The sequence below is a fragment of the Salvelinus alpinus genome, chromosome 25 (assembly GCF_045679555.1).
Source record: "Salvelinus alpinus chromosome 25, SLU_Salpinus.1, whole genome shotgun sequence".
NCBI lineage: Eukaryota > Metazoa > Chordata > Actinopteri > Salmoniformes > Salmonidae > Salvelinus > Salvelinus alpinus.
Genome location: NC_092110.1, coordinates 26,726,160 through 26,745,690, shown reverse-complemented (window position 1 = coordinate 26,745,690; position 19,531 = coordinate 26,726,160). Strand labels below are relative to the sequence as shown.

The following is a 19,531-nucleotide window of genomic DNA, read 5'->3' as shown; positions in this document are numbered from 1 at the left end:
CTCTCTCTTCGTGTTGGTAGAACTCAGTACAATGACTTTGTCTCGGCACAGTGTCTTTGTTTAACCACAAAGAGTACATCAGGCCAATTCACAGCCAGCATGAAATGCAGACAGAGAGAGAAAGAGGGAGGCAGAGATTCACATCGTGCTATACAGTAGTTTCATATTGGGAAACAATGGGAAGTGCATTAGCAACAGTTGGAGACATTAAAGGCAAATGTGCTGGGGTAAAAAATTATAAAGGGTTGTCTTTTTGTGAAACAGCTTGCCTCAGCTCTATCGACTATAATAGACATCTCTACGGCGTAGAGATGATGGATATAGCGATGCACATGATGTCCCTCAGTCAGTCAATGTGCTGCACTTTCATCTGATGTTGTCAGCTTAAAGCTGGAGCTGCTTTCAATGTTCATGGATACAACTTTTAGTTGTATTTTAATCCTCAGTTTGCTCATTTACGCACAACTAAATTGCCATTAGAAATGACTTATTTATTCAAGACTTCATGGGTAAATGAGCCGTTGCCGATAGGCCTACGTATTATTGCTGATGATCTTCTTAAGTGCAGTTTAGACTGATTTTGTTTTTGAATTGTACAACTGTCTGTATACCTAATGTTCATCAATACTAAAAGGCCTCATCTGTGTCATTATCGGTCAATTACTGTACATGAGGTAATACTGTCTGCCTTTAAGCACCACTGTCTGTCAGTCTACAACTCTAGCATCTTCCACATGACCATTAATACCATTAGTTGCTGTGGTCATCCTGTCCATAAACGTGTATTTGTATCACCCTAATGTTTGCAGCACTTTGGCATCTCATGCAAACGTTTGATGTCCCCACAAAAATCTATCTGAAACCGTTGATGTTGTGCCGTGATCTCAGTCACACCCGCATCCATTGACTCCCACCAGCAATGGGCCTAGTAACACAGTTTCTTCTCTCTACCCACAGCTCTTACCGGGTGAATAAAATGAACAGTGACGTGTGTAACTACATCACCAATTTTGCTGCAGACTTAAGGTGAATACAAGCACGTTGTTCTCCCTCCCTCCTCTCTCTCTCTCTCTCTCTCTCTGGTGCTGCATGTTGCAGTGGTCAGGCTGAAGAGCCAGCTGGCTCTGAGCATTGCTGACTGACTCAATATGAAACCTCATACAGCAAACACTCACTGTTAGTCAATGAGAGGTCGGCCGTATAGACACCTCATACAGCAAACACTCACTGCTAGTCAATGAGAGGTCAGCCGTATAGACACCTCGTACAGCAAACACTCACTGCTAGTCAATGAGAGGTCAGCCGTATAGACACCTCGTACAGCAAACACTCACTGCTAGTCAATGAGAGGTCAGCCGTATAGACACCTCGTACAGCAAACACTCACTGCTAGTCAATGAGAGGTCAGCCGTATAGACACCTCGTACAGCAAACACTCACTGTTAGTCAATGAGAGGTCAGCCGTATAGACACCTCATACAGCAAACACTCACTGTTAGTCAATGAGAGGTCGGCCGTATAGACACCTCATACAGCAAACACTCACTACTAGTCAATGAGAGGTCAGCCGTATAGACACCTCGTACAGCAAACACTCACTGCTAGTCAATGAGAGGTCAGCCGTATAGACACCTCATACAGCAAACACTCACTGCTAGTCAATGAGAGGTCAGCCGTATAGACACCTCATACAGCAAACACTCACTGCTAGTCAATGAGAGGTCAGCCGTATAGACACCTCGTACAGCAAACACTCACTGTTAGTCAATGAGAGGTCGGCCGTATAGACACCTCATACAGCAAACACTCACTGTTAGTCAATGAGAGGTCAGCCGTATAGACACCTCATACAGCAAACACTCACTGCTAGTCAATGAGAGGTCAGCCGTATAGACACCTCGTACAGCAAACACTCACTGCTAGTCAATGAGAGGTCAGCCGTATAGACACCTCATACAGCAAACACTCACTGCTAGTCAATGAGAGGTCAGCCGTATAGACACCTCATACAGCAAACACTCACTACTAGTCAATGAGAGGTCGGCCGTATAGACACCTCGTACAGCAAACACTCACTGCTAGTCAATGAGAGGTCAGCCGTATAGACACCTCATACAGCAAACACTCACTACTAGTCAATGAGAGGTCGGCCGTATAGACACCTCGTACAGCAAACACTCACTGCTAGTCAATGAGAGGTCAGCCGTATAGACACCTCGTACAGCAAACACTCACTGTTAGTCAATGAGAGGTCGGCCGTATAGACACCTCGTACAGCAAACACTCACTGCTAGTCAATGAGAGGTCAGCCGTATAGACACCTCATACAGCAAACACTCACTGCTAGTCAATGAGAGGTCAGCCGTATAGACACCTCATACAGCAAACACTCACTGTTAGTCAATGAGAGGTCAGCCGTATAGACACCTCGTACAGCAAACACTCACTACTAGTCAATGAGAGGTCGGCCGTATAGACACCTCATACAGCAAACACTCACTGCTAGTCAATGAGAGGTCAGCCGTATAGACACCTCGTACAGCAAACACTCACTACTAGTCAATGAGAGGTCAGCCGTATAGACACCTCGTACAGCAAACACTCACTGTTAGTCAATGAGAGGTCAGCCGTATAGACACCTCATACAGCAAACACTCACTGCTAGTCAATGAGAGGTCAGCCGTATAGACACCTCATACAGCAAACACTCACTGCTAGTCAATGAGAGGTCAGCCGTATAGACACCTCGTACAGCAAACACTCACTGTTAGTCAATGAGAGGTCAGCCGTATAGACACCTCATACAGCAAACACTCACTGCTAGTCAATGAGAGGTCAGCCGTATAGACACCTCATACAGCAAACACTCACTGTTAGTCAATGAGAGGTCAGCCGTATAGACACCTCGTACAGCAAACACTCACTGCTAGTCAATGAGAGGTCAGCCGTATAGACACCTCGTACAGCAAACACTCACTGCTAGTCAATGAGAGGTCAGCCAGGCCAATCAATCTCCTATTTCTCTAGCCATACAGCACCGTTCCACACAATACAGGCTCTGTCTAACTTACCTCTTACTGTATGTATACTGAGTTGGTTTTGTCTTTAACTGATATTGAACATCATCACAGTGGTAGATGACCTTGACTAATCTCTGTTTTTGATAGTATATTAGTTCGTTTCACTGAGCCTCTGAATCTGAATTCCCTTCTTTCCTAGGTTCATCTCTGGATGTAATCTGAACCAAGGAGAACTTTCTATACTGTGTATGAATGACTGATATAGTCTATGAATGCAGTGTAAATGCATGAGGTCCATCTCTGACAATTCTTGATGGAGTAGCAGGGTTTAAATCACACTAGCATTGGTCATACTGAAAAATGCCTATTTTTGTTTCTACACAAAGGCTGAAAACAGCTTACTTATCTGACTATCTGACATTAACATTAGGTTGTATTCTACCTGTCTTCCTCCCTCTATCGCTCTGCATTTTCCATTTCAGTTTTGGTAGAAAATGGTAGCAGTTATAGTCCAAATCAAATCAAATTGGGTTGGTCACATGCACCGAATACAACAGGTGTAGGCTTTACATTGGAAATGCTAACTTACGAGCCCATTCCCAACAATGCAGAGTTAAAAAGTAAAACAAATATTTGCGATATAAAAAGGAAATAGTAACACAATAAAAACAATAATGAGGCTATATACAAGGAGTACCAGTACTGAGTCAATGTGCAGGGGTACGAGGTAGTTGAGGTAATTGAGTTAATACTATATGTACATGTAGGTAGAGGTAAAAGTGACTAGGAGTTTTTCCTAGCCACCGTGCTTCTACACCTGCATTGCTTGCTGTTTGGGGTTTCAGGCTGGGTTTCTGTACAGCACTTTGTGACATCAGCTGATGTAAGAAGGACTTTATAAATAAATTTGATTGATTGAAATGTGGAATTTGATAGACTAGGCAATCAGGATATATAATAAACAGATTAGCAGCAGCATATGTGAATAGTGTGAAAGTGTGTCTATGTGTGAGTGTGTGTGTGTGTGGCGTCAATATGCATGTGTGTGTTTTGTGTTTGTGAGCGTATGAAGTGTCTGTGTATGCGTGCGTGTGTATGTGTGTGTGTGTTGGAGTGTCAGTGTAGTGTGTATGAGTGTGTGGGTAGAGTCTAGTGGGTCTGCATAGAGCCAGTGCCAGGGAGTCAGTGTAAATAAATTAAGATAAATAAATAAATAAGAAAGAGGGTCAATGTAAATAGTCCGGCTAGCCATTTGATTAACTGTTCAGAAGTCTTTAAAAATAAAACATTTAAACAGATATATACAAATAAGAGTACATAAACCTAACAGGCAGGGGTATTACATATCAAGATTCATTTTTTATTTGTTAAATACTTTTATGGTGCGTATTGCTTTTTGTTTTTTAATTTACTGATCATTTCAAAAAAGTATTTAAATTCTATCTTAAATAATGTGAAGAGGGGTTTGTTCTCTGCCCACTTTATGGACAAAGAATCTTCCATGAAAGATAAACAAACAAACAATGGAAGTTAAATCAGGGTCCATATCATTTGGATCACAATAAAAAAATAAAAAATAACATCAGTCTCTCAGATTAACATTAATAGTTGTTTCTTTTAAAATAAAATCTTCTAACTCACTCCAAAAATCTTCTGACATAAGAAGAGTCCCAAAATAAATGGTCAAGAGTTTCTGGGCCACAACCACAAAATACACATTTGTTATCAATGGCTATTTTAAATCTGTGTATAATAAAGGTCTTTACAGGGTAGATTCTATGAATGAGTTTGTATGATACTTCTTTCACCTTATTAGATATACAATATTTACCAGATAACGAAACTTTGTTCCAGTTCACTTGTCCTAGGGCTGCATTCCAGTACATTTTAGCAGAGGGAAACGTAACATATTGACATAGTTTTCTTATATACATGTTATTACATTTATAGTTTAAAATGTCAATTCCTTCTAATTGTATTGAGGCTACACAATCCTCAACAGTTGCACTTGGAGTATTGTTATATTCTCCTAAAAGAAGAATAGCACCTTTAGGGACAGCTCTAACAACAAATTGATACTCCTCAGGAGTGAATGTAACATTGTGTGTTCTCATAAATTCTTGATAATCATATAGTTGGCCATCATTATTCAATAATTATTTAACCCAAATAATGTTGTTGTCAAACCAGTTCTGGAAAAATAAAGACTTGTTTTTGTATTTTATGTCTTTATTATTCTAGATTGTATACCTATGTGGGGAAAATTACAAGTACTTGTTTATGAAATTTGACAAGCATAATAGGGATTTTACCCATATCAAAGTTGCATTTGAATAAAAATTATATACCACCAATTAAAGAAAATAATAATAGTAATTTCACCTTTATTTAATTTAATTTTACCATGTAGGCTAGTTGAGAACAAGTTCTCATTTGCAACTGCGACCTGGCCAAGATAAAGCAAAGCAGTTCGACACATACAACAACACAGAGTTACACATGGAATAAACAAACATACAGTCAATAATACAGTAGAAAAAGTCTATATACAGTATGTGCAAATGAGGTAAGGATAAGGGAGGTATAAGGGAATAAATAGGCCATGGTGGCGAAGTAAATACAATATAGCAATTAAAAACTGGAATCATACATGTGCAGAATATATACAGTGGGGAGAACAAGTATTTGATACACTGCCGATTTTGCAGGTTTTCCTACTTACAAAGCATGTAGAGGTCTGTCATTTTTATCATAGGTACACTTCAACTGTGAGAGACGGAATCTAAAACAAAAATCCAGAAAATCACATTGTATGATTTTTAAGTAATTAATTTGCATTTTATTGCATGTGATAAGTATTTGATCACCTACCAACCAGTAAGAATTCCGGCTCTCACAGACCTGTTAGTTTTTTTACCTGTATTAACTGCACCTGTTTGAACTCGTTACCTGTATAAAAGACACCTGTCCACACACTCAATCAAACAGACTCCAACCTCTCCACAATGGCCAAGACCAGAGAGCTGTGTCAGGACATCAGGGATAAAATTGTAGACCTGCACAAGGCTGGGATGGGCTACAGGACAATAGGCAAGCAGCTTGGTGAGAAGGCAACAACTGTTGGCGCAATTATTAGAAAATGGAAGTAGTGGAAGTAAAATAGAAAATAGTGATCTGCTCTGACAGCTGGTGCTTAAAGCTAGTGAGGGAGATATGAGTCTCCAGCTTCAGTGATTTTTGCAGTTCGTTCCAGTCATTGGCAGCAGAGAACTGGAAGGAAAGGCGGCCAAAGGAAGAATTGGCTTTGGGGGTGACCAGTGAGATATACCTGCTGGAGCGCGTGCTACGGGTGGGTGCTGCTATGGTGACCAGTGAGCTGAGATAGGGCAGGGCTTTACCTAGCAGAGACTTGTAGATGACCTGGAGCCAGTGGGTTTGGCGATGAGTATGAAGCGAGGGCCAGCCAACAAGGGCATACAGGTCGCAGTGGTGGGTAGTATATGTGGCTTTGGTGACAAAACGGATGGCACTGTGATAGACTGCATCCAATTTGTTGAGTAGAGTGTTGGAGGCTATTTTGTAAATGACATCGCCAAAGTCGAGAATCCGTAGGATGGTCAGTTTTACGAGGGTAAGTTTGGCAGCATGAGTGAAGGATGCTTTAATAGGAAGCCGATTCTAGATTTAATTTTGGATTGGAGATGCTTAATGTGAGACTAGAAGGAGAGTTTACAGTCTAACCAGACACCTAGGTATTTGACGTTGTCCACATATTCTAAGTCAGAACCGTCCAGAGTAGTGATGCTGGACGGGCGGGCACGGGCGGGCAGGTGCGGACAGCGATCGGTTGAAGAGGATGCATTTAGTTTTACTTGCATTTAAGAGCAGTTGGAGGCCACGGAAGGAGAGTTGTATGACATTGAAGCTCGTCTGGAGGTTAGTTAACACAGAGTCCAAAGAAGGGCCAGAGGGATACAGAATGGTGTCGTCTGCGTTGAGGTGGATCAGAGAATCACCAGCAGCAAGAGCGACATCATTGATGTATACAGAGAAGAGAGTCGGCCCGAGAATTGAACCCTATGGCACCCCCATAGAGACTGCCAGAGGTCCAGACAACAGGCCCTCCGATTTGACACACTGAACTCTATCAGAGGAGTAGTTGGTGAACCAAGCGAGGCAATCATTTGAGAAACCAAGGCTGTTGAGTCTGCCGATAAGAATGTGGTGATTGACAGAGTCGAAAGCCTTGGCCAGGTCGATGAATACGGCTGCACAGTAATGTCTCTTATCGATGGCGGTTATGATATCGTTTAGGAACTTGAGCGTGGCTGAGGTGCACCCAAGACCAGCTCGGAAGCCAGATTGCATAGCGGAGAAGGTACAGTGGGATTCGAAATGGTTGGTGATCTGTTTGTTAACTTGGCTTTGAAGACCTTAGAAAGGCAAGGTAGAATAGATATAGGTCTGTAGCAGTTTGGGTCTAGAGTGTCTCCCCTTTTGAAGAGGGGGATGACCGTGGCAGCTTTCCAATCTTTGGGGGATCTCAGACTGTACGAAAGAGAGGTTGAATAGGCTAGTGATAGGGGTTGCAACAATTTCGGTAGATAGATTTAGAAAGAGAGGGTCCAGATTATCTAGCCCGGCTAATTTGTAGGGGTCCAGATTTTGTAGCTCTTTCAGAACATCAGCTATCTGGATTTGGGTGAAAGAGAAATGGGGGATGCTTGGGCGAGTTGCTGTGGGGAGTGGAGGGCTGTTGATCGGGGTAGGGGTAGCCAGGTGGAAAGCATGGCCAGCTGTAGAAAAATGATTCTTGAAATTCTCAATTATAGTGGATTTATCGGTGGTGACAGTGTTTCCTAGCCTCAGTGCAGTGGGCAGCCGGGAGGAGGTACTCTTATTCTCCATGGTCTTTACAGTGTCCCAGAACTTTTTTGAGTTTGTGCTACAGGATGCAAATTTCTGCTTGAAAAAAGCTAGCCTTAGCTTTCCTTACTGCCTGTGTATATTGGTTCCTAACTTCCCTGAAAATGTGCATATCACGGGGGCTATTCGATGATAATGCAGAACGCCACAGGATGTTTTTGTGCTGGTCAAGGGCAGTCAGGTCTAGAGAGAACCAAAGGCTATATCTGTTCCTGGTTCAACATTTTTTGAATGGGGCATGCTTATTTAAAATGGTGAGGAAAGCACTTTTTTCTAATTTTATTATTATTATATTATAATTTTTTACCCCCTTTTCTCCCCAATTTCATAGTATACAATTGTTAGTAGTTACTATCTTGTCTCATCGCTACACTTCTTAACACAGCGCGCATCCAACCCGGAAGCCAGCCGCACCAATGTGTCGGACGAAACGCCGTGCACCTGGCGACCTGGTTAGCGTGCACTGCGCCCGGCCCGCCACAGGAGTCGCTAGTGCGCAATGAGACAAGGATATCCCTTCCGACCAAACCCTCCCTAACCCGGACGACGTCAGGCCAATTGTGCGTCGCCCCATGGACCTCCCGGTCGCGGCCGGCTACGACAGAGCCTGGGCTCGAACCCAGAGTCTCTGGTGGCACAGCTAGCACTGCGATGCGGTGCCCTAGACCACTGTGCCACCCGGGGGGCAGAAGGCACTTTTAAAGAATACCCAGGCATCCTCTACTGACGGGATAAGGTCAATATCCTTCCAGGATACCTGGGCCAGGTCGATTAGAAAGGCCTGCTCGCTGAAGTGTTTTAGGGAGCGTTTGACAGTGATGATGGTTGTTGTTTGACCGCAGACCCATTATGGATGCAGGCAATGAGACAGTGATTGCTGAGATCTTGGTTGAAAACAGCAGAGGTGTATTTGGAGGGCAAGTTGGTTAGGATGATATCTATGAGGGTGCCCGTGTTTACGTATTTGGGGTTGTACCTGGTGGGTTCATTGATAATTTGTGTGAGATTGAGGGCATCAAGCTTAGATTGTAGGATGGCCGGGGTGTTAAACATGTACCAGTTTAGGTCACCTAGCAGCACGAGGTCTGAAGATAGATGGGGGGCAATCAATTCACATATGGTGTCCAGGGCACAGCTGGGGGAAGAGGGTGGTCTATAGCAAGCGACAACGGTGAGAGACTTGTTTCTGGAACGGTGGATTTTTAAAAGTAGAAGATCGAATTGTTTGGGTACAGACCTGGATAGTAAGACAGAACTCTGCAGGCTATCTCTGCAGTAGATTGCAACACCGCCCCCTTTGGCAGTTCTATCTTGTCGGAAAATGTTATATTCCGACAAGACTTCTTGTAAGCGTGCAGATTTGTGTCCCTCTCCTTGAAAGCGGCAGCTCTAACTTTTAGCTCAGTACAGATGTTGCCTTTAATCCATGACTTCTGGTTAGGATATGTACGTACGGTCACTGTAGGGAAATGTTGTCAATGCACTTATTAATGAAGCCGTTGACTGATGTGGTAAACTCCTTAATGTCATCGGATGAATCCCGGAACATCGGATGAATCCTGTAGCTTAGCATCCGCTTCATCGGACCACTTCCTTATTGATCGTGTCGTTGGTACTTCCTGTTTGAGTTTTTGCTTGTGGGCAGGAATCTGGAGGATAGAGTTATGGTCCGATTTGCCAAATGGAGAGCGGTAGAGAGATTTGTATGCATCTCTGTGACGGCGTGAGTGAAGGCTGTGTTTCCCTTATGGGGAAGCACATTTAATTGACCTGACTGACACTCTCCTGCTATCTCAGAAATGCTTGCTCTGCTTGCTAACTAGCTCCTCATTTACATTTCCCTCATCTCCAAGCATTGATTGGCTGCTACAGCACAATAGCAAATCGAATTGCCATTTCGGGGACACTGTTGAACACAGCAATGATTTAGTGGAGGGAGGAAGATCCCCCTCTCTTGGTCAATGCAATGTCATAATCAGTCTCAGTCTGAAGTTCAGCTCACCCAGAGGATGCCTGCCGTGAAGTAATTAACACTTAACTGTTTTATTCCCTTTTGTAAGACCTGTGGCCATGTGACAAATTACATTTTTATTTGTCAAACTATGTTTAATAAAAATTATTAAGACAATTTCTACAACACCTTTACAAGTATAATAATCTCCCTTTCTATCTATTTGTGTCTCTACCATCTCTCTCTCTCTCTGTCGTCTCTCTCTCTCTTTGTCGTCTCTCTCTCTCTGCCATCTCTCTCTCTGTGTCATCTCTCTCTCTCTGCCATCTCTCTCTCTCTGTTGTCTCTCTCACTCTGTTGTCTCTCTCACGCTCTCTGTCGTCTCTATCTCTCCATTCAGTCAGAGCTTCCAGGTGCAGGCCTCCAGAGACATGCACCCCCACCCCAGCTTGGCCCTGGAGCCCTCCACCATCTATAACTACCGGCAACCACCTCTCCCAACAGCCCAATTCCGCTCCAGGAACCAGAGTTACATGCGGGCAGTCAGCACTCTCAGCCAGGCAAGCTGTGTTAGCCAGGTCAGCCAGGTGAGTCTCTGGCCTATAACAATGATATTTACAAGATATAATAATTGTATTACGTCAGATATCGTGACGGATGTCTGCTCAGACTCTGGCAACGCGTTTCGCGTTAGAATGACGCCACCCGTCGGAAGACAATGGGATATTATATGATATTCCTTACTGTAGCTCTCTATCCTTCTCTCTTCCTTCATTCAGTCTTGACCCTCCCTTAGATGCATATACTTTACTTTTATATTTTGCATTTGTGCAAAATTGAGTCTTGAGTCTTTTATGTGTCTGGTTTATATTCATTTAAGATCTAAATCTCTCTCTTAAAGTCAGCGTGTATTGATTTGTCCCAAGTCTTAAAAGCTCAACCTCTCTCCCGCTAATTCTCTGGCTTTATCTCTGCCTCCACGGCACCCTGCTGAGGTTATTACAAGATTATATATCTCGCAATAGAACAGGATCCTTATCTACGATTCTCAGGATTGCCAAATGGGAATGGTGAGATAAACATCGGACCATTTAAACTTCCCTAAATTGATATCTCTATATCGCAAGATGCACATCTGTCTCAGGATATTAAGATCGCCAAATAATGGTTCTGTTGAGATCAGGACACATTGTCTCAGGGGATTCAGAGGGAACTAACACTCATACAGTATGCTATGCCACTAGAATATGTCACCTTGACTTCCTCTAATCCTTTACACATTTCAACATAGATCTAGCTTTCAGAATGCATTATTTAGGCAACTGTGGCAAACTGGAGGAATTGAGAAAAACAAAAAACAACAACCAAAAAACATTGTCCTGGTGAGCAAGTCATATGCTTGACATTTCACAAAGTAATTGCGCATCAAGACGATGCTCAAATGAACAATACATTTGCAGACGTTCTCCTTTTCAAACATTTGCTCTCCTGGCAATTAGCTGGTAGCCATTTCAAGCAAACACTTTTTTATTAAATGCTAAGAAAAGAGCATAACATCAAACGTTGTATACAACCAATTAATGTTTTCCCACAAAGACAAGAACTATCATTGAATTGAGCCTTTCTCACCCTGCTGTTCTCTCCTCCAGGTGAGTGAGACAGAGATAAACGGTCAGTTTGAGTCAGTCTGTGAGTCGGTATTCAGTGAGGTGGAATCTCAGGCTGTGGAGGCTCTGGACCTGCCCGGCTGTTTCCGGACACGGAGCCACAGCTACTTAAGGGCCATCCAGGCTGGCTACTCCCAGGATGATGACTGCATCCCCAACATTACCTCCTCCACCCTCACCTCTACCATCAGGGCCACAACAGGTCAGAACAACAGGGGAGGAGGGGACTGCACCACATTAACAGATACAACACATACTGTATACAGTAGAGTATGAACACTATTGAGATGACAGCTGATCTCTTATCCAAAGTGGATGATAAGTTGATATAGCCATGCAAAGTAAACCTTATACACAAGGGTAGACAGTTCCCGTTTGTAAATATCAAAATGTTATATCAAGTGAGATTTAAGAAATTAACAACATGCACATGACATTTCTTGTGATGCTCTGCTCTTGAAGTGCTTTATGAAATGGCTCCATACATCTGCATGAACTACTTTTACATATTTCCTGATTGTTGATATAAAGAGCATATTCAAGTACAGTTTATGAGTTGCTTTGAGTCAATCCATCATATTGCATTTTCAATTCAGTCATTCATATTCTCATTCCACATAATATCAGAGAGTGAAGATATGAACCCTATTGAAATGATTCTGCAGGCACATGAAGTGGACGTTATATCACGAGACCTTTTCAGATTAAGTGAGGATGGATTGTTTTTTCTCCCTCGTTGCTGTTTCCTTACTATAGCTTTTTCTTTTAGTTGATGGAGTTAATCGCCTTCAGCACAATCTGGCTCTAAACCTCATTTCATGATAAGCCACAGATCCTTTGCGTGTGTTCTCAGCTTGACTGAAACTCTGGGCAGGGGAAATAGTGCTGAGATGAACAGTCCTTCAACTCCAGAGTCTTAATGACTGAATGGGTTTACTACAGCTTTATCTACCTGTACTTACAAACCACATTGTGATGCATACACGTTGTTGCCACAGCAACGGCTTTGAGTTTTCTCTCCCACAGATTCTCCAGTTCAGTTCCCACAGATTCTGGTGTCTCATGTGGCAGGTAATGACTGCACTGGTCAATAAAATTGAGGTCACAAAAACAAGAGTTGTATTTTTTTACGTGGGATAAAATAAACTGCGAATATGACACTGAGTGAATAAAAATCATTTCAGCAAACGGTCCTGTAAGGTCATCTACATCGCCAGAGGATAAACCATAGCAATGACATTGTTTCCCATTTCTGGATACACACAAAAACAACAACAACCTTCCCCTGGTAAAGAAGTGAAGACCCATTATTTCTACCGTGGAGTTCTACCAATGCTATTAGGGAGAGGTCAGAGAAGGTGTGGGCATCTGGAGAATTGTGCATTTGACAGATTTTCACCAGTTATTTACACTGCTTTCTCAACAAACTAAAACATAATCTTTAAATTTGTCATGGCAATTTCATGCAATCTCTGGTGTGGAGGATGGGGTGTGTCTGATGTCAGGAGTCGTTGGGCGATTGGGTCCACCCTCTGACTTCAGGTAGATAGGTCATACTGGACCTCATGATGTTCAATAGGGTTCATATACTTCCTGATAGTGGTTGGGGATGTGTTGCTCATCTTTGCTTCTTTTCAGTGCACAAAGTTACACCTGTATCATATCTGTGGTGAAGGTTTTGAATACCATGCATACAGTAGGTTTTTACAGTGTCTTGTTCTTTGTCATGTGTTTTGGGGTCTGTCTTTGTGCAGTGAAAAGATGAGAAGCATGCAAGAGCATGATACAGGTTCATTTGAGATTGAGAAGGCAGTGTAAACTATAATCAGAAATATGAGTCAAAATGGGACTATGTGTAATGGAACGTTTAGTGTAATATTGATAACCAAAATGTTTTATTTTCGGAAAGGTTTCCTTATCTAGCTTCGTAGATCCAAGAAAATACTATAATAATGAATTTTAGACACTGAAGATATGAGACAATTTCAAGTCTTATTTTGACTCATACATTCCTTAACTTAAAAAGTGCATGACTTGATGTCTGTGCTTGGTGGCTAACACTAGCACATTCTCTCCAGCTGCTCACACCTGTGACCTGACCACATACTACACATATTTACCTTTGTCTTCCAGAGGGAAAATATGCACAGGAAGCCACTAGCTTACCTGAGTACCAGGCCAGTGTACGTCGAGACGTAGCAGACATAGTCCCATTGGCCCATGACGATCTAGGCTGCCCTATCAGAAGAAACAGACTGTATCTCCAAGACAGTACCGGTGCCACAGCCAAACCTCAATCTGGGCCCCCTGATTCACCCAGCCTGTTCAGGCCCCCTAAACCTAGCTTCCAGGCCCCAGAGAGGCCCTCACCCAAAGCCATCGAGGCCAGTATAAAGGAGTCAGCCCACCTAGCTGCAGCGATCAGCATGCAGTGGAAGGAGGAAGTGTCGGCCATGCGTCGTGAGCTGTCTGATCTCAGGAGGGACCTGTGCACTGAGCTCAGGGCCTTCAATAGCAACTTCAACACCTTCACGCAGCACTACAACACGTGGTCTCCACAGCCTGGGGCTGCTGGGGGAGCAGGGTCGGCTGGGGGAGAAGGGGTGGCTGGGAGAACATGGGCGGCTGGGAAACGGGCTAAAGTGGCTCAAGTGTCTGTAGGGACGCAGGCCAGGAGCAAGGTGCTGGTGAGACAGAGCACGGCAGACGCAGCCGTTAATTGTCCTGAGGAGGAAGAGGTACAAGAGAAGCAGGCCGTCGTGAGGCGCCGTCTTCCTAAACAGATCTCAATGGACCCAGCCATTCTAAGGCGTCCGGCATCACTGTTTGTAGAGGGTTCTATCCCGATCACTCTAGATTCCGTACTTGTGGATCCAGTCACCATGATCCAGCCAGAACCAGTGTCAGACTCATCAACCTCTGTGGTTCGCCCAGAACCACTAGACCAGAACACTAAGAGCCTATCAGATCAGTTATCTCCAGACCCAGTCAGCATGAGCTCCTCAGAAGCACAGTCTGTGGATCCAGCCATAGAGGACCCTGTAGATTCAGAGCAGCAGTACCCAAAGACTGTGTGCTCTCCAGATCCAGTGTCCACAGACGTGTATCGTTTGGAAACAGACAAGCCCACAGACGTAGTTAATGTGTACGGTTTAGAAACAGACAAGTCCACAGATGTAGAAAATGTGTACAGGGTAGAAACAGACAAGCCCACAGACGTAGCTAATGTGTACGGTGTAAAAACAGACAAGCCCACAGACATAGCTAATGTGTGCAGTGTAGAAACAGACAAGCCCACAGACGTAGCTAATGCATACAGTGTAGAAACAGACAAGCCCACAGACGTAGCTAATGTGTGTGGTGTAGAAACAGACAAGCCCACAGACGTAGCTAATGTGTGTGGTGTAGAAACAGACAAGCCCACAGACGTAGCTAATGTGTACAGGGTAGAAACAGACAAGCCCACAGACGTAGCTAATGTGAACAGGGTAGAAACAGACAAGCCCACAGACGTAGCTAATGTGTACGGTGTAGAAACAGACAAGCCCACAGACGTAGCTAATGTGTACAGTGTAGAAACAGACAAGCCCACAGACGTAGCTAATGTGTACAGTGTAGAAACAGACAAGCCCACAGATGTAGCTAATCTGTACAGTGTAGAAACAGACAAGCCCACAGACGTAGATAATGTGTGTGGTGTAGAAACAGACAAGCCCACAGACGTAGCTAATGTGTGCCCTGAAGAAACACACAAGCTGCACAAGCTGGACCCAGCTAATGTGAACCGCTCCGATACAGAATCGATTGACTTAGTTAATGTGAAACTCCTAGTCCCAGAACCAAGAGTGACGTACCTACCATATCCAGTACCTGAGGTCACTGTGTCCCCACCACAAGAGTCAGACTCTGACTTGTACCCATCAGATTCAGAATCTGTGGAAGATGTCACTGTGCACCAGCAAGATCCAGTGTCTCAAGACACAGCTCCTGTACACCAGGCAGTTCCTGTCTGTCTGTCAGATACTGAATCTTTAGACCCAGGCCCTATAGTCTTAACAGCACCAGAGATAGAGCCACTGGCTAATACCAGTGTGTGCTCATCAGAGCAACTCGATCAATACTCAGTTACCATTTGCCCAACTGTCATAGTTACACCAGAGAGCCCAACTGATTTAGAATCACTGGATGTGTGTCTGATCCCATCTGATCCAGAATCACAGGAGTTAGCCACTGTCTGCCTTCCAGACCTCCCAGATCCATTCCCCTTAGACTCTGACATGTTCCCATCAGAAATAGTAGTGCGTGCATATCCAGTCACCATCGACTCCTTTGATGAATTTGATGAGTCTCTGGAGCCAGAATGGCCACCTGTTCCAGAACCAATGGACCAGGCCACTGAGTGCCCAACTGATCCATTTGTGGTCCATTTGGTCTTAACCACCTTCAATTCCTCAGATGAATCAGATCTGGACTCAGTCTTCTTGGATCCGCTGGAACCTCTGGAGACAGTTAGTGTGAGTTCATCAGACCTCAGCCCAATCGCCATGTACACACCACCAGACCCAGTTTCTCTGAGCCCCCCCAGTCCGGACCACCCCTCTATATACCGAATGGAATCAGTGTGTGTGGACCCAGCTATTGAGTACCGATTAGATCACATGCATGAAGACCTACCTATAGAGTTCCCTGAAGATTCAGAACCACAGGACCAAGTTACAGTGCATTCACCTGGCCCGGTCTCCCTCGGACTGGGCAGTCCATTCACCCCAGACTCAGTAGCCCTGGACCCAGCCACGATGTGCCACCCAGAACCAGTCATCCTAGACCTAGATCCACTAATATTACTAGACCCAGCTAGCATTAGCTTGTCCGCATTTGAGCTGGCACCCATGGAGCTAGAGGATGCCATAGGGGAAGCCACAGATTGCTCTGTCATGGATGTCTGTGAGGACCCTGAAGCTCCAGAGGGGGAGACAGCCACTGACAACCCAGGGAAGTCTCACTGTGACCAGGCCTTTCTGTGGGACAGGTGGCAGCAGAAGGCTCCCCAGTGGGAACCACGGTCCATGAAGAGGAGTTCAAGTGTAGAGCTATGGAGCGGGAGATATGAGTACAACAGTGCGGAGATAACATATATGTCTCTGACACTCTGAGAATGTGAGATGTCTCCTCAAGATCGCAGTGAGAAGAATGTAGCGTTGAATGTGTCAGTAGCAGAGTATGCATAGGAACATTTAGTATTGATGCTCAAAGTTGTTTTACTATGGACCTTAATGGATTTATTTTTCTGGGTATCATGGCCACAGTAAAGCACTGTATGAATGTTTCATAATGCTTAGGATGAAACCATGATCATGAATGTGGTTTGACATTAAAGGACTGCATTAGTGACAGCAACTACGTAGCTGAATGGAATTTACTGTGCCATAAGAATGTGATGAACAATCAAATCAGTTGAATGCACACCAGACTTCAATTGCACTTGGCTTGAACTATGATGGACCAACGCATACTGAACTGCTGTAAGCATTGGTGAACATTGACATGAACTTATCTTTCTGTTCTTTACGCGTAATGAATGCATACTTTTCAATCGATAAGTCTGTCACAAATTATATTTATCACTAAAACCTCTGTGGAGCTCACTGTGGTAGACTAAATAGACTGGCCTTTGCTTATGTGTCTTGACAATCTTTGCTGTGACTGTGGATATACAGTACTGTTTTTCTGTGGTTTTACAGTATTGTTTTTCTGTGGATTTCCAGTATTTTTTTCCCCTGACATATCTTGAGTATTCTGTTAAATGTCATTCTGGAATAGAGCGATGTAAATCTTGGCAATTATCATACAAATCCCAAAGACTGGCTATAAATCAAATGAGCCGTTGGATTTACTCTACGGGAACTAACGGAACCTTGGGAAATGACGTCATTAAATCAGATTATGGAACAGAAGTGATCAGTAGCAGTTTGGATTGTTGGGAATACTATTGCTGTATCTTTTTTACACATGCATGTTCACAAACAGGCAGACAGAAACTCACACACACACACTTTCACACACCCCTACTATCCCTTGATTTAGTCAGTTACGTCAGTCCTGTCCAACACCTATACATCGGCAGATATCTGACAGCTTCGAAGACATCTGATGGGATGTTTTCCTGTCAATGTCAACTCAATCCATCCCCAGGTAGTGAAGCCATGGAGGTCCTGTTTCTCTGTCTGCCACAAGGAAGTGATGTTGCTGTGTCTCTACTGATGTTGCTGTGTCTCTGCTGTCATGTACTGTGTTATCCTCATGCTCAGGAACCAAAGACTGAGAATGTTATTCTAACAGCTGCTACTCAAGTGTATCCAAATGTTAATGTTCATGCTTTTGTATACAAACAATATGTCAGTGACAATAGTATTTGTGAGGATGACTGGTGACTGATAGTATTGACCTGGAGACTGTAGAGAATGGTGATGTTAAACTGCATGGTTATGATGATTCTGAAGATGCATTATTTTGACACCTGCTGCACTGTGTTTGGTGCTGGGTGGCGTTTTAAGTTTTGTGCCCAGTGTAGGGAACAGATCCCAGACATGATTGGAAATACATAATGACAGCTCTGCTACCAGCAAGGCACCAGCCAGATGAAACACAAGAGATGTCTGTGCTATCCTTATTAAGGAGCTGTGTATGAAATGGCACCATTAAATCCTGGGCCCTAATAAAGTGCACTGGGGGAAAAAAGCTTTGATAAGAAATGTATGTGAGTCGTACACAACAGTGACTGTCGAAGTGACACTCTGTTCTATTGTTTTGAGCAAAAACTGTGCAGTAAATTATTTATTTTCATGTGCCTCAGTTTATGAAAGTCTGCTAAATTGTCTGAAGCTGACAAGATTATACAGGGGAGAAGTTAATTAGTTTGTTTTGTCATATTCATTTTGTTCCTTTCTATTGCATAATACATCACACTTCCTCCTGCTGTTGCTGCGTTGTTGGACTTGTTATTAGATACAGTGACGTGTAGGCTACTGCAGTGATTTGATGACATACCAACTGTACGGTGCCCATTTGATATGACATGAGCAAACCTCTGAGCTCAGAGTGTTGGTGTGGATACCTTCTATTGTGAACTCTCACCTCACAGCGAGTGATCAGACTAGAATGTTCTTTGTATTTTTGGATGGGCTATTTTACCCAACATTGATAACTGGAATTAAAATACTCTCCTTGAGTTTTATTTTATTTTAAATGAGTATTACTGACTGCTTACTGTCAAGTTAGGAACATAATGACTCTTCCACTCTCATTGCCTAGTATGGGGCTCCAAAGTTGCTTAGCAATCACCAAAGTGCTCAGCAATACGGCAGTGCATGGAGTTATTTTTGTAAGTCCACCCGCAAGAGCCCTGCTTTCCAATTCCATACCTCTAACTGCTCATCACTCATCTGAATGTGATCTCCACCATTCATTCTTTTCTGTTTAGCCATACTAAACTGTCAGATTAGCTCTTTCCGTTCGCCATCCTATGAGTTTTCTTACAGGGATGCTAAAGCCATCTACCAATTAGCCAATGATCTCTTCTGCTTTAGCTTGAGAGTGATGTGTAAATGTCTCACCATGATTGCTGTGATTGCTTCCTCTTTGTGCATCTTCTCACAGCCTCTTAGTGGTCCTATTACAGTTTCACAGGGTCAACTGGGGTCATATCCTGAATAGAACATATACAGTATTTCATAAAACATTTGAATCAATTGGAATGTACGATTGTAAATATGATTGCTAGTTAAAAACTAGATTAAACAAGATAGATAGTCACAAATTTCACTAAATATGAACTTTTTTTTAAATTTTTTTTATTTAACCTTTATTTAACCAGGTAGGCAAATTGAGAACACGTTCTCATTTACAATTGCGACCTGGCCAAGATAAAGCAAAGCAGTTCGACACATACAACAACACATAGTTACACA

At 43.4% G+C, this 19,531-nt stretch overlaps 1 protein-coding gene across 3 annotated transcripts in view; it reads left to right on the top strand.

The window, feature by feature from the left end:
- dlgap2a (discs, large (Drosophila) homolog-associated protein 2a) overlaps window positions 1–19,531 on the top strand; it is a 232,481-nt gene that overhangs the window by 170,263 nt on the left and 42,687 nt on the right. For 2 of the 3 annotated variants that reach the window (XM_071366367.1, XM_071366368.1), the window contains exons 4-7: window positions 958–1,026; window positions 10,298–10,484; window positions 11,547–11,766; window positions 13,698–19,392. In XM_071366367.1, the coding sequence (XP_071222468.1) occupies window positions 958–1,026; window positions 10,298–10,484; window positions 11,547–11,766; window positions 13,698–16,717 (3,496 nt within the window). In that variant the 3' untranslated portion in view covers window positions 16,718–19,392. Of the gene's footprint in view, window positions 1–957; window positions 1,027–10,297; window positions 10,485–11,546; window positions 11,767–13,697; window positions 19,393–19,531 lie in introns of those variants that run through there. The other variant, XM_071366369.1, reaches the window with a different exon arrangement.